The 15,821-nt window shown below is 35.9% G+C and overlaps 1 protein-coding gene across 5 annotated transcripts in view; it reads left to right on the top strand.

Moving 5' to 3' along the window:
- The window catches only part of sash1b (SAM and SH3 domain containing 1b), a 234,193-nt gene that overhangs the window by 151,054 nt on the left and 67,318 nt on the right, over positions 1-15,821 (top strand). For 2 of the 5 annotated variants that reach the window (XM_087289870.1, XM_087289869.1), the window contains exon 1: positions 7,573-7,723. The exons of the other annotated variants lie outside the window; for them this stretch is intronic. In XM_087289870.1, the coding sequence (XP_087145996.1) occupies positions 7,598-7,723 (126 nt within the window). In that variant the 5' untranslated portion in view covers positions 7,573-7,597. Of the gene's footprint in view, positions 1-7,572; positions 7,724-15,821 lie in introns of those variants that run through there. 5 annotated transcript variants of the gene reach the window in all.

The following is a 15,821-nucleotide window of genomic DNA, read 5'->3' as shown; positions in this document are numbered from 1 at the left end:
TTAGAACACCATAGCAACTACAGTTACATTTTAAACCACTTGAAAAGCCTAGCAACCACACACAGTAAATACAGTGCAATCTATTAGAAAACCATAGCAACCACATATTTACAGTGAAAACCATTTAGAACACCTAGCAACCACAAAGTTACTGTGCAAACTATTAGAACACCCTAGCAACCACATAGTTAGTGTAAACCATTTGTAACACCTAGCAACCAAATACAGTAATTACAGTGCACACTATTTAAACAACCTAGCAACCACAGTGACAGTGAAATCAATTTAGAATGCCTAGAAATCATATAGTAACTGTATAATCTATTAGAAAATCCTAACTACTGCATAGTTACAGTGCAAACCTTTTAGAACACCTAAAAACTACATTGTAATCGTGAAAATCTATTGCAACACCTTAACAACAACATTTTAACAGTGTTAATAATTTAAAACACCATAGCAACTGCATGGTTACAGTGCAAACCATTTAGAACACTGTAGCAACCACATAGTTACTGTGCAAACTATTAGAAGACCCTAGCAACCCCATAGTTACACTGAAAAACATTTGGAACACCTAGCAACCGCATCGTTTCAGTGCAAACAGTTTAGAGCACCATAACAACCCCATTGTTACTGTACAAACTTTAATAACACCCTAGCAACAACATAATTACAGTGCAAATCATTTAGAACACCTTGGCAATTGAATAGTTACCATGCAAACAAGTTTTGGAACACCTAGCAACCACATAGTGTACAAACTATTAGAAGACCTTAGCAACCACATAGTTACACTGCAAGTAATTGAGAACACCTAGCAACCGCATAGTTACAGTCCAAACCAAGTAAATGTGCTCATGGTGATCTCAGATTTTTTGCGGGTTAATGGAAGTGAATAGTCGGTTATGTGCGGTAAACTGGAGTATTTGAGAACTGACCTGTGAGTGGCTGGAGTTCAGTTGTTCTGAGAGAGAGAGAGAGAGAGAGAGAGACAGCGAATATGTGAAATCCTGAATGGAGACGTGGACAGACAGGCTCAGTTTCTCTGCTGGTTCATTGGTGCGCAATAATGCCCTTTCTGGCACTCGCTCTGCTATCGCTGTGCCCTCTGGCTTGAGCTGATCGTCCACAAACACACGCAGACATGATGCAGACCCCCGACCGGCTGTCTGAACCACAACACCGCCACTGATCTAATGAGAAGCAGACCCACAAACACACTCACTCTTACTCATGGAGAATTTCTGAATGAAGGAACAAGGTGTGTCTCATTATAATCAGTTAACGTGAAAACACTTCAGCCATGTGAGCATGAGAAAATCAATTATAAAGTTACAGCAAACCTTCATTTCTCAACCCAGGCTTAATGGGAATATGTTCATAACATAGAGTACTCCAAGTACATTTTGTTGCATGTTAGAGATGACAAATCCTCTAGAGGGCGCTACATTTTACCAAGTTTGAAATATGCAGCTTTAGGATATGTTTCGTTGTACGTTTCAAATATAAGTCCATAAGAACGCAGCGCTTGTTGCTCCAGGTGTTTTGTTGCACGCTAGAAATCCTCTAGAGGGCGCTGTCTACATTTTTTCTAATCTGAAATATGCAACTTAGGGGTTGTTTTGTTGTACATTTCAAATACACGTCCACAAGAGAGAGCTGATTGGTGCTCCAGGTGTGTTTTGTTGCACACTAGAGATGACAAATGCTCTAGAGAGCGCTTTCTACATTTTTGCTAATCTGAAATCCGCTTGTTAAGTGTGATGTCACGCAAAGCGGCTTCCGGGTCCAAGCACTCTATTCTACTGAATGGGGAGACTCATGAAATGGTAATAATAAACGTTTACAAAGCGATTTAAGGCTTTCGAAAATCACGATCGCAATATATATGTCCATGCCTAATATCCGATGGCCAGAAAGTGATTATTTTTTTATAAATTGTTACATTTTTGGTATTTTTTTATGCAAAAAGCCCAGAGATTGTTGTGTACACTATGACTTTATATAAAATTACTTTTAATGTGTGATAGGAATAAAACGTGATCATAAACGAATGATTTCTCCACTCAAATGAGTGGCGGCTTGGACCCGGAAACAGTATACATACGTCACAAACATGTCACCACTTAGCAAGCGGATATTTTACTTAGGATACATTTTGGTATCCATATCAAATACACGTCCACAGAAGGGCGCCGGTTGTCGAACGAACGGTTGATCTAAACATTTTGGTAAACCTAACCAAAAGAAAACATAGCAGAAGGGTGACTGCGACCACATAGTTTCACTTTGATTTTACACTATTTTTATTTCTTTTGTGGAATTTTGCTGACCAGACTCGAATCTGAGTGCCTTGCGTCACAAGTACAACGCCGTTGAGCTACCAAGAAAATGGACCACGCAAGAAAAGTTGTTCATATAGAGATAGATGATGCAAATGTATTCGATTACAAATCATAGACATTGTTAAGTTGTTTTGTGGTATTTATTGGTATTGTGCAAAAATTCTCATTGTAATCAGTTAAGATGGAAACAGTCACGTGACTGGGAAAAATCAATTATAAACTAACAGCAAATCGTTATTTTTCAACCCAGGCTTATTGGAGATATATACGTAACATAAAATATGTTGCTGCAGGTATGTTTTGTTGCAAATTTTAGATGACAAAATCCTCTAGAGGGCGCTGTCTACATTTTAGCAAGTTTAAAATATGCCACTTGGGGTACGTTTTGTTGTACATTTCATATTCACATCCATAAGAGGGCGCTGATTGTTGAACAAATTGTTAAATTTTTTTTCAATTCAATTCAATTCAGCTTTATTTGTATAGTGCTTTTACAATGTAGATTGTGTCAAAGCAGCTTCACATAAATGGTCATAGTAACTGGAACAGTGTAGTTCAGTTTTTAGTGTTTAAGTTCAGTTCAGTTCAGTTTAGCTCAGTTCAGTGTGATTTAATCATTACTGAAAGTTCAAACACTGAAGAGCAAATTTTGTTGTTGAATTGTTGTCGAATTGTTGACCTAAACAATTTGCTAAACCTAACCAAAAGAAAATGTAACAGAAAGGTGACTGCAACCACATAGCTTTACCTTGATTTTAAATTACTTTTTTTTCCTTCATGGAGTTTTGCTTCACCAGACTTGAATCTGAGGGCCCTGCATCACAAGTAGAACACTGTTGAGCTACAAAGAAAACTAAACACGCAAGAAAAGTTGTCTATATGGAGACATTGTTAAATTGTTTTGTGGTATTCATTGGTACTTAGTGCAAAAATTCTTATTATAATCAGTTAAGATGGAAACACTTCAGCCATGTGACTGTGAACAATCAGTTATAAAGTAACAACAAATCGTTGTTTTGTTGCATGTTAGAGATGACAAATTCTCTAGATGGCGCTGTCTACATTCTTGCAAATTTGATATATGCAACTTAGGATATATCCACAAGAGAGCGCTGATTGTTGCTCCAGGTATGTTTTGTTGCACGTTAGAGATAACAAATCCTCTAGAGGGAGCTGTCTACATTTTTGCAAATCTGAAATATGCAACTTAGGATACATTTTGTTGTACATTTTAAGTAAACTTCCACGAGAGGGCACCGATTGGTGATGAACGGTTGATCTAAACACTCCTCCAAACCTAACCGAAAGAAAACGTAACAGAAAAGTGAATGCAACCACATAGCTTTACCTTGATTTCACATTGCTTTTATCTCTTTTGTGGAATCTTACTTCACCAGACTCAAATCCTAACACTCTATAGCACAAGTACAACACCGTTTAGCTTGGTAGTTAGGTGATGAAAATTTATTTGATTACAAATCATAGACATCGGTAAGTTGTTTTGTGGTGTTTTTTGGAGTTGTGCAACAAACTGTATGAAAATGATCATTTATTAGTCAATAATATGACATGGTAAATATCATTACTGTGAAAAGAAAGTTGTTGGTGCCACAGCCATATCACACCGCTGACCAAGACCGGTTACTCACTGAAGCTAAGCAGGGCTGAGCCTGGTCAGTACCTGGATGGGAGAGCACTTGGGAAAACTAGGTTGCTGTCGGAAGTGGTGTTAGAAAGGCCAGCAGGGGGCGCTTAACCTGCGGTTTGTGTGGGTCCTAATGCCCCAGTAAAAGTGAAGGGGACACTAAACTGTCAGTGGGTGCCGTCTTTCGGATGAGACATTAAACCGAGGACCTGACTCTCTGTGGTCATTAAAAATCCCATGGCACTTCTCGTGAACGAGCAGGGGTGTAACCCCCGTGTCCTGGCCAAAGTCCCTCAATCGGCCCCCTCGATCATGGCCTCCCAATCATACCCATCCTCCAAATTGGCTCTACTACTGTCTCTCCACTCCACTTATAGCTGGTGTAGGGTGAGCGCACTGGCGCCGTTGTCCTGTGGCAGCGGTCGCATCATTACATTACATTACATTACATGCATTACAAACATTACACCGCCCCCTAGTGTTCATTTGACCTCAAAGTTGCAGTCAAATGTATGTTTAAATGCGTTTTTGCAGTTTCACAAAAGTGTTTGCTGAAGCATCCATTTCCAATGAGCCTGTTTAATTTCTTGAGGCAGATTATTTGGATTAGCACCTTAAATGTATGACACGATAAAGTTAATTATTAAAATGTCAATAATCTCCACCCCTTATTTACAAATACAAACCTTGAAAATTGTGAATCTTTGTTTCAACATTTTGGACTCACGGATCACCTCTCTACAAGAAACATTTAAGTGTAAAAATGATTGCGTATGGGGCCTAATAATATTGACCTTAAAATGTTTTTTAAAAAATTAAAAACTGCTTATATTCCAGCCAAAATAAAACAAACAAGACTTTCTCCAGAAGACAAAAATATTATCAGACATACTGTGAAAATTTCCTTGCTCTGAAAAACATAATTTGGCAAATATTTCAAAAAGAAAAAAAATTCACTGCATGGCGAATAATTTAAACTATATAAACCCCATTGAATTTCAGTGAATTGAATATTTTTAAAGTGTTTTTAAAAATGCAGATTGTATTGCGGTATTTATGGTTTTTCTCAGTCATTCCTAGTGTGATGTGAGGTACTGTAATACAGCTGATCTCAGTCCAGCAGATGGGGATGTTAATGTCTTGTGTCTGCTGCCATCTGAAGGCTTTCAGTGCTCAGTGCAGCTTTACATCAGTTTTGCTCAGGAGTGTTAGAGAGTTCAAGTTCAACCAAACGACAACATTGCAAAAGAAATGTTTGGTTTCCTACAGTGTGAATCTCACTGAAACGATCAAAAATATACAGGTCAGGTTTAATCAAAATGGATAATAAAGGGAATTATATTTTGTCTGAACATAAGCACAGATTTTGTCCAAGTGATAAATTAAATTAAATTAAATTAAATTAAATTAAATTAAATTAAATTAAATTAAATTAAATTAAATTAAATTAAATTAAATTATTCATTTATTCATTTTCCTTTGGTTTAGTCCCTTTATTCATTTGGGGGTCGCCACAGCGGAATGAACCGCCAACTTATCCAGCATATGTTTTACACAGCTGATGCCCTTCCAGCTGCAAACCAGTACTGGGAGACATCCACGCTCACTCATTCACACTACGGTCAATTAAGTCATTCAATTCACCTATAGTGCATGTGTTTGGACTGTGGGGGAAACCAGAGCACTCAGAGTAAACCCACACCAAGACAGGGATAACATGCAAACTCCACAAAGAAATGCCAACTGGCCTGGCTGGGACTCAAACCAGCGACCTTCTTGCTGATAATGCTTATAATGCTGTTATAATTGTTGGTTTAATGCGTGAACCTGACATTTGTTTCTAATGTTCAGTTAAATATCCGTCGTTCATCTGTTTAACAGCGCAGTAGTTCCTCATATCAAACTCAGATTTCGCTCCGTCCTGAATTTCCTCTGGTCAGCAGCATATGGGCTGTATCTTTTTACCCGTGCTGATAATAAGATGGGTCTGTTCAGCTTTTGTCAGGGTAATCTTATCTCTTTGTGCCCCATCAGCCTCACAGACGCACATTTTAAAGCTCACAGGAGTCCGTTTATGAAGCGCAGCTAGAGGGAGAGAGGGAGGGACAGAATTTTTTTATTTTTTATTTGTTTTATTTATTTATTTATTGTCATTACACTGTAAAAGCGATTAGTTGACTTTAATAAATACGTTGCCTTAAAACTATTAAGTAAATTTACTGTGTGCATAATTACAAAAAAATAAGTCAAGTCAGCTTAAAAGTTCCAATGTACAGCAGGTTTACTTGCTTTTTTAAGTAAAGTAATTAATCGCTTTTTTATGATTTTTTATTATTATATTGATTTATTTGAGTTCATTATCTTTTATTTTCAACATCATACTCATCTTTTTCTTGTTTTTGTATGTTTTTACCTAAGGTATGGTGGTGGTTTCAGTCTATGCATGTATATATTAGTGTGTGTGTGTGTGTGTGTGTGTGTGTGTGTGTATATATATATAATGTTTAATCATTGCTTTATTCATTAATTATATAATGTGCAATGCTTTGGCCATACTTAACAAGTCATGCAAATAAAGCTCAATTAAATTGAATTAAATTTTGATGGATGGATGAATACATAAATAAATTGATAGATTAATTTACTTAAATAAAACATTTTATTAAAAATTTCCACACAATTGTTTATCAAGTTAGCACATTTATTCATTTATTCATTCATTTTCTTTTCGGCTTAGTCCCTTTATTAGTCTGGGGTCGCCACGGTGGAATGAACCGCCAACTTGTTTCATGTCTACATTTGCACATGTTTTACGAAGCGGATGCCCTTCCAGCTGCAACCCATCACTGGGAAACACCACACACACTCATTCACACACATACACTATGGACAATTTAGCTCACCCAATTCAGCTATAGCGCATGTGTTTGGACTTGTGGTGGAAACTGGATCACCCGGAGGGAACCCAGGCGAACATGGGGAGAACATGCAAACTGCACACAGAAATGCCAACTGACTTAGCCGAGGCGTGAACCAGCGACTTTCTTGCTGTGAGGCAATTGTGCTACCCACTGGTCCACCGTTATGCCTAATTTTATTTTGTTTTATTTTATTTTATTTTATTTTATTTTATTTTATTTTATTTTATTATTTTATTTTATTTTATTTTATTTTATTTATTTAGTTTTTTTATTTTATTTTTATTTTTTTATTTTTATTTATTTTTATTTAATTTTTTTATTTTATTATACTTTATTTTATTTCATTTTATTTTATTAAAAGAGAGAGAGAGATGTCGTAAGAGAGATTAAAACAAAGAGAGAGAGAGAGAGATGTCGTGAGAGAGATTAAGAGAGAGAGAGCGATGTAGATTTTTAACAACAAATTTTGTTCTCAAAATCATTTTCAAAAAACTATGATCAAAACCTTATTAAAATCCAAAAATTCAGCTCGACACCACAGAAAGGAATAGATTAGTTTCTCTTCCTATCAAACGTTTCTAAAAGAGAGAGAGAGAGAGAGAGAGAGAGAGAGAGAGGGAGAGGGAGTTTTGCAGCTCCACCCTGCTCCAGATCTGCTGTCGTCGGCTGTGTCCGCCTCTGTGATGGATGTGTGTGTGTGGGGTCACAGCAGTCTGTATTGTTCTCTGAGCGTCCAGGGAAAGTTTGAGCATTCAGAGAGTCGTGTTCAGGACGAACGGAAGATCTGCATTAAAGAGTCTAAAACAGTGGTGAGTCTGACTTTCAGTGGGCTGTCTTTTTTCTGAGGAGCTTGTAAATGAACATATTCTTACTGTCATGAGGGTTTCAGGATTTCATAGACTTGCATGTGTTTTCAATGCTTGTCACGATAAGCAGATGCTGGCTGTTTACGGTTAGTTTGTTTTAGGTTTGAAAAACATCTGGGAGTAGTTTTTGCCTTAATGTTGTTCATTCTTTTGTATTGATAGTTGTTTGTTATTGATCAAATCAGCTTTAAATGATCTTGTTTGGAGTTTTGGTGGTTTCATGTTTAAAGGGGACCTATTATGCTCCTTTATACAAGCTGTAAAATAGGACTGATAACCCTAAAAGTGTGTGTGTGAAGTTTCAGATCAAAATATTATTGAGGTAATGTTTTATAACTCTTTGAAACTGACCCTTTTAGGCTTTGATCCCAATTGTGCTGTTTAAGTGACTGTCACTTTAAATTCAAATGAGATTGTGCTCTTTTCAAAAGAGGGCAGAGCTATAAATGCCTATGTGTCAGCATAGTGGCAGATTCAAAAACAAGACTAATACCCTATGCTAATGAGGGAGAGATGGTCACTAATGGGCGGGGCTTTCCCGCTCTGATGACACGTACAAAGGGAGAATGTCAAGTGTTCCTACAGACTGTTTATATCAAATGAGAATTTCCAATTGGTCTATTTGTTATGTGTTTGAATACTGAATTCTGATTGGTCGTCTTTTTTAACATATATTTGCGTAACTGAATTTCTTTGAATAATCTTTTCCTCCTTGTGTCTTTAATTCTTTAAAATGGACACATTTGTAAGAATTTATTGATGTCACAAAATGCTGCATAATCTTTTTTTTTTTTTGATCTGAAACTTCACACACAGTTTCTTTCATTTTCTTTCGGCTTAGTCACTTTATTCATCAGGGGTCGCCACAGCGGAATGAACTCCCAACTTATCCAGCATATGTTTCACGCAGTAGATGCCCTTCCAGCTTCAACTCTGGGAATCAGAATAGAGAAAATGAGTGAATGATTAATATATGAGTCGTTCTGCTAAATGACAAAATACCGTATGAGTGAGTGATCGTGTTGAGATAAGTGATGCGAGTTGAACTGAATCCAGGACGTGTGTGAGAAGCAGACAGGAAGCGATCAGAGCAGATGTACTTGATTAAAGAAACTCGTCGGCTTAAACATTTCAGCACGTTTGTAGATCCCGCAGGCAGAGCCACAGAAAACCAGGAATTCCTCACACACTCGGAGACGCTCCAGCTGCACAACACACTCGTCCTTCACACACTTTTAAGACGTTTTTCCTCCACATGTTTGCGTGAGTTAATCAATGACAGTGATGCTGCTGAAACATATCCCTGAGAATTCCTGCTTGTGTCATTTCCTGTTTCCCAGCCAGAGTGGGTCAGACTGCTTTATAGAGTGTGTGTCTGTGTGTGCTTGCAGATGTACTGTAAGCTTATATTAATGTGTAAACTGTGCATATACGTTTATTTTTTGTGACCCTGCTGCAGTATTTATGGTAGAGATGCAACCAGAGATGTATAAAGGACTAGAGACCAAGACATAAGTAAAAGTACAAGTACTCTATCAAAAAAAGTGATCTGAGTAGTTGAAGGGCTCTTTAAGCACCATCCTTAAGTGAAAGTACTTAAGTATTCAACATTTTTTGTACTTAAGTATTGCAAGTAGTTTATTTCAAAATGTACTACTCAAGTACTGAAAGTAAATGTACTAGTATTGTGTAATGTAGTTATTAAAGAAAGCAGTCAAAATCTTTTTTTGTGGCACGTGATTAAGCAAAATGAAAAGAAGCATGGCTTACATTACTGTTTTTCTCTCACGCTTGAACCACAGATCTGACAGATTAACTAACAGCTTTCAAAGTTGTGTGTCACAAAAACACTTCGTAATCCACTCAAAGCGATATTGAAACCCATTTTCGGATCGCAAATTACCGGTTGTAAGCGCTGTAAACGGAGGTTCTAAACATTCTACCGGAAGATGCTGGTCACTATGGCACCCTCCATGCAGGAGCCAAGAAAAAGATCTATAATTGCACTGAGTAGGGGTGTGAACCTACACTGGTCTCACGGTTTGGTTCGGTTATGATTATAATACCATTGATTCAGTTCAATTCGATATCTCGGTGCACTGACAGTGCTTTCCATACATAATTAGTTATTTTCTTCACAGCACAAGATCTTTTTTAATCAAAATCCATAAATATGTTTATATATTATTTGTAACACAATTTTGTCCTTTAATACAGCTGTAAGATATATGAACTGTACCTTAACCAGTTGAACTCTGCTGTTATTTTGGGATTTGCGACCCAATTTTAAAAGCTTCCCAAATCCACATGCAGAGGTGTAAATCCATAAATTTGGTGTCATTTTAAAGAAAACCCTTTGAATGTTCATAAAACACTATTGAAAGTGTTTAAAATGTCTGTATATGTTGTCTCGGTATAATAAACACCTAAAAAATAGGCTTTTTTTATTTTTTATAAACTCAAATTTGAAAGTGTAGCTTGGTCTAGCATTGCTGTAATTAGTTTTGGTGGTTCCTGCACATGTCTGTAATCATAGGGGGAAAAAAATGTCTCTACCATAATCTATGCAAAAGTTATTGTATTCCGACTGATGAGAGGTGCTGTACAAGCCACAGGGACCGATCGTTGTTTTCATATTTCACTATTCTTTTGTTTGATCAAACATATATCACTGTGTTTGGACCACGTCAGACATATAAAAGGATTACTTATGCACATCACCTCAAAAACAGAGGAGAATGGCCCTGAAGCACACAGCATAAGGTAAGAGATGACAGCTGTCTGTGCTATCTGGGGCTGCTTATTGATCATAAATGTATTGTTTTCACTTCTGCGCCATGGAAACACCGCGATTCATTTGGCAACTGTTTGATATGTAAATATAATTCAATAAAAAAAATGCTAGAACCATATAAGCACCGGCAAGAGCTTTAATTTGAGCTATAACTTGTACATGTGTCATATGAAAAATATGAAAATGAACCAATGTAAAATACCCAGCTCCGGTATCCAAAATACTGTGTATTTAAGTTAAAATACAGTACAGTAGAATAAAAACTAAAGTGATGCATATGTGCATAAAATATATTCTACACCTTCAAACGAAACCACTTACAGGGGTCTGGTGCAATGCTAGCCCTTTAAATCTTATAGCTATAGTCGATGACGTCACGGACCCGGAGTTTAACTGGTTAATTTGACCTGCTCAAAGAAAACAGAAGACAGCAAATAAAGTAATGTAAATATCCCACTTGCTTATTGAGCACTGACAGGTGAGGTCTTGCACCCCTATGATTGGTTATTGTCTTCACCTGCTCAACAGAAAGGGCTGCTGTTGGCTTTAAAAATGAAAGCACTGTTCACCGATGGCAGGAAGAACAGTCGTGGTTACAGTCTGTCACAGGTAATCCATAATAGACACAGTGGAGAAAACTTGCACCTCAGGCATGCTCGTGTCTGGATCCACAGCCAAGAGGAGAAGAAAAGTTGCTTCACAAACAGGCCAGCGGGTCACATGTCCAAAGGGAGTGAGAGAGGTAACGATGGAGTTTTACAGCATTTCTCCTTAGTAGTTAAATAGCAGCTTGTTTGCTGTGCCGCATTCATTGTAGTAAGAGCGTTTTTTACTCGCCCTCACGCCTTCGCCATAGTATTGTGACATCACGCATAGGAGACAAATGACGTCAGGACGTAATAACCGGTTATGATCCATTACTGAACCGATATCAATAATTTTGACACCCCTAGTAACGAGTAACGATGCAGCACATAAAAATCTATCGGAGTAAAAGTCTTAAACTCATCGAAAATATGTACTGAAGTAAAAGAGGAAGTAGAAGAAAAAACAATACTCCAGTAGAGTACAGATACTGCCTTTTAGTACTTAAATACAGTAGTGAAGTAGTTCTACTTCATTACTACACATCTCTGGATGCAACAATTATAGATTTTGGTTGTATGATCATAGTACAACCAATTATAGGAATAATCACGGTTTTACTGTTATCACTATTATTATGCATTCATTCATTTCAAAACATGACTAGTTTAGTAAATCACATGAAAACTCCTCAGATTTTAAAGTGTTAGTTATTGCTGCTGAGGAACCAAATAATACAGCACAAAATAATATTAAAAACAAACAATAGTCCATTTCTCTTTGGACTTGATAAATAAATTGCATAAATAATAATTTTACACTGAAAAAAAATGACAGAACATTGAATAAATAAATACAATGACATCTGCAGCTGACGTCAGAACAGCAGAAGCCGTTTCTAATTCACCAACGTCACTTTAGAGCTAGTGTTTGAATGATTCTCTATTGCGTAATGTGAAGTGGCGCTTCTGGTGTGCACTGAAAAAAATGTTGCATGCAAAACTGTTGCAAACAATTTATTTGTGTTGAATTTAAACAAACAAATTAAGGTTAATAATCTTCAACTTAATTTGTTTGTTTAAATTCCACACAAAAAAATGTTTACAACCAGTTAACGTAAAAAAATGAGTAAATCTAAGGAATCATCTCTGAATAATTTTTTTCAGTGTGTGACCCCCTTAAGTTGATGACAAAACTGCAAATTTTGCTCACATTTTAAGATTATAAGGCTGAACGTGACACGAAATGCCATCCATCCACAAAGATTTCTCACCCAACTGCTGTTGTGTTTGCGATAAGGAGGGACAAAGCTGAATCCAGCTTCTTATTCGCAGCTTTTTATTGACTCTATCCGGTCCACCCTTAAAAAACACAAGGGTTCCGATTTTCAGCTTTTTAATTTGTGCTCAAGAGAACACACTGAGCAAGGGCTTATTATGGGGTTCTGGCGCCATCTTGTGGATAGTCAACGTCAACCGTCTTTGGCCGCCGACGAGCTCTTAGAAATTGTAAATATTTTAAAATAGGCACTATTCTTACAAATAAACTGCATAGTTGCAATTTAAACAACTACATTCTCAACTAAAAAAGCCTCCAAAGTACATTATGTTGTCTAACAACAGTAATATTTGTCAAACTGTAGCCTGCTTGTTGCTTGCTGTATGTGGGCGGAGTAATACACAGGTGAAGGGTGAAGAGGCCTTTGTGTGATGTTACTGGCAAAATATTACACGGCTATCAGCCAATCAGATTCAAGAACAGACAGCACTGTTGTATAAATATCTAAATTGTAAATTGTGCTGTAAATGTAATTGCAGTATTTTTGCAGTAATTGATTTACAGTAAGTTGCTAACTGCTGTCAGTAAGTTACTGTAGATTCTACAGGACATTGTGAACAGTGTATCCTCATGAGAATGTAATTAATGTGTCAGTCTGGTCCTCGTAGATTTGCTCTCTCCGGAGCTGTTGAGGAGTAATTGAGGTGAATATAGCATGACCCTCGTCTGCTGCTTAGCCCTACTGTTTGATAACTGTCTGTGATGTTCATTCATCATGATCAGGAGTCCTGCTTAATGAAGACACACACAGGAGATGAAGCACCTGCTGACACACACTCATTCTGGCCACATTCTGGGCCTCATTTAAAAGCCTGTAATGAGACTGTCATGATCAGGTCCCACTGGAGGCACTATAAAGTGTGTGCTGTTACATTTCAATTAATTTGCATCTGTTTATTCTGTTCTGTTGAAGATAATGCTTAACATTTCTTTATGAGGATTAACATAGAACATGTTTAGGTCACATTTTAATGTATATTTTACTTGTTACATTTTACCCCCTCCCCATTTATGTGCAATTATATTATTCTAAATATTTATTTGATCAAAATTCTAAATTATTATTATTATTATTATTATTATTATTATTATTATTATATTTATATATCTATATATTTATAATAATAATAATTATTATTATTATTATTATTACATTAATAATAATAATAATAATAATAATTATTATTATTAGTATTATTATTATTATTATTGTTATTATTATTATTATATTGTTATTATTTATATTATTATATTTATAATATATTTATTTTATTATTAATATTATTATTTCTACTATTATTATTATTATTATTATTAATATTATTATTTATTATTATTGTTGTTGTTTTTTATTTTACATTATTATAATAATTGTAATAAATAACACTTTTTTAAATTCTCACATTATATGAAAACTACATAACTAATTGAATTTAGTTTTTTTTTTACTAATTAGTATGGTAATGAAAATTACAACTGAGAATATACTTAATGAATGAAATATTTTTAAAAAACATATGTAAATATTTTATATAAAATTTGAATAATTATATAAAGGTATAGATGCATTATTATTATAATTATTATCCTTATTATTATTAAATATATTTTAATAAGTATTATTCTTCTAGACTTTTTTGGTTTGTTGTAATAATACTTTTACATCTAATTACATTTTTCTATATTTTACTTGTAATTTAAATAATTTACAAGTATATAATCATTAAATGTACATACGTAACTGTAATTTATTATAAACTCCGTTTAATTTTTATTTATTTATTTATTTATTTATTATGGAAACCTATACAAAATAAAACTTCTTATAATTGCAGTTTTATTTGATTTATAATTTATTATTATTATTATTAAACCTACAAAAATAAACATGCATATATTTGTAGTTTTATTTATTATTATTATTATTATTATTATTATTATTATTATTATTATTATTATTATTATATTTATTTTTTAAATTTGGAGTCAAAGACCTAGTCCTAGACTTGAGATCATGCGTGAGATAGAAATCCTCTTCACAGTTTATAGTTGATTTCCATGCATAATTCATGCGCTATTATGATCAATGTGTCGCATTCATCCTCACATACATGTGGCCTCAGCGCATGAATGCTTCACAACAGTTTTTTACGTCCTGAAAATGGTCATTTTCTTTCAATGAAAGGGCTGCACAGAAGAGACAGCAGGCAGATCATGTGATTGGACCATAATGAAGTGTTTATTAGCACAGAATCGGTCGTCACTGAGCTCTGCTGCCTTTCTAAACTGATGAAAAGTGGCCAGATTTGCCGCAGCTTTGACTGGAGGGCATGTCACTTATCAAATGAATGCTTCTCTTTTTGAGGACAGTCGGGCCAGTCAGAAAGAGCCCAAACACGAGACCCCTGAGCCTCTCGAAGCGGAGGAATGTGCATGTTTTCATCCGCATGAAGGAAACGTCTCATACAGTATCATTTCACCAGTAGAAAAGTCTGTTTTGTGCCTGCGTTCGCTGATATGAAATGATGACATTTTCTTGAAGACGACGCTGCTTTTGAGCCGTTTTTAGCGAACTGTTTAACTTTCTAACCCAAGACATGCTTGATTATTTGAAAAGAGATCTCTCCCATGTTGTTTCATTATTTTGTGTGGGAAAAGAAACACAAACAGCGGGTCAGAGTTTCACAGTGGTCAGTCTTCTTTTAGATCCAGTCTGTGAGAATACTGAAACAAGCACGAAGCGTAGTATAATTATGACTGACCACAGTGTTTGACTGTCTGCATGGTGCTAAACACACTAAGTATGTACTGCATGTTTCCGAAATATTACAAGTCCTACTTTTGAAAACCCTCTGGTCAGTCGTAAATATGCTATGCTCAGTGTGTCACGGATGGCAAGGAGGACCCAAATGCAGAATTGACAAGAGAACACAAGGTTTATTTTCAGGAGGTAAACAAGGCTATGCAGGAGGACAGTCAATAGTGCAGGACGATTTCAGGAGAACAGGCTGGTGAGGGGAGGAGACTCAGGACTTCAGGATGATACAGAGGGAAGTGTCTTAAGAGGGTAACACAGGCTGGTCAGGAAAGGGGAATTTCAAATGTCAGGCCAAGCAGTCAAAAGGTAGCTAGCCGAACCTCTGGTTAAGGACAGGGGTGGCAAACAGATCGATCATCAAGGGAAGGGGATCCACAACCAGCGATGACTCAGGAGGGAAGTGAGACAAGCAACACAACAGGACTAGACGGCTGGGGAAACAAAAAAAATTTAAAAGAAGAGCAAGCAAAAAAAAAAAAAAAAAAAAAAAAAAAAAAAAAAAAAAA

The sequence above is a fragment of the Danio rerio genome, chromosome 17 (assembly GCF_052040795.2).
Source record: "Danio rerio strain M-AB ecotype USA chromosome 17, GRCz13ab, whole genome shotgun sequence".
Taxonomy (NCBI): domain Eukaryota; kingdom Metazoa; phylum Chordata; class Actinopteri; order Cypriniformes; family Danionidae; genus Danio; species Danio rerio.
This window is presented reverse-complemented; position numbering and strand designations above follow the sequence as displayed.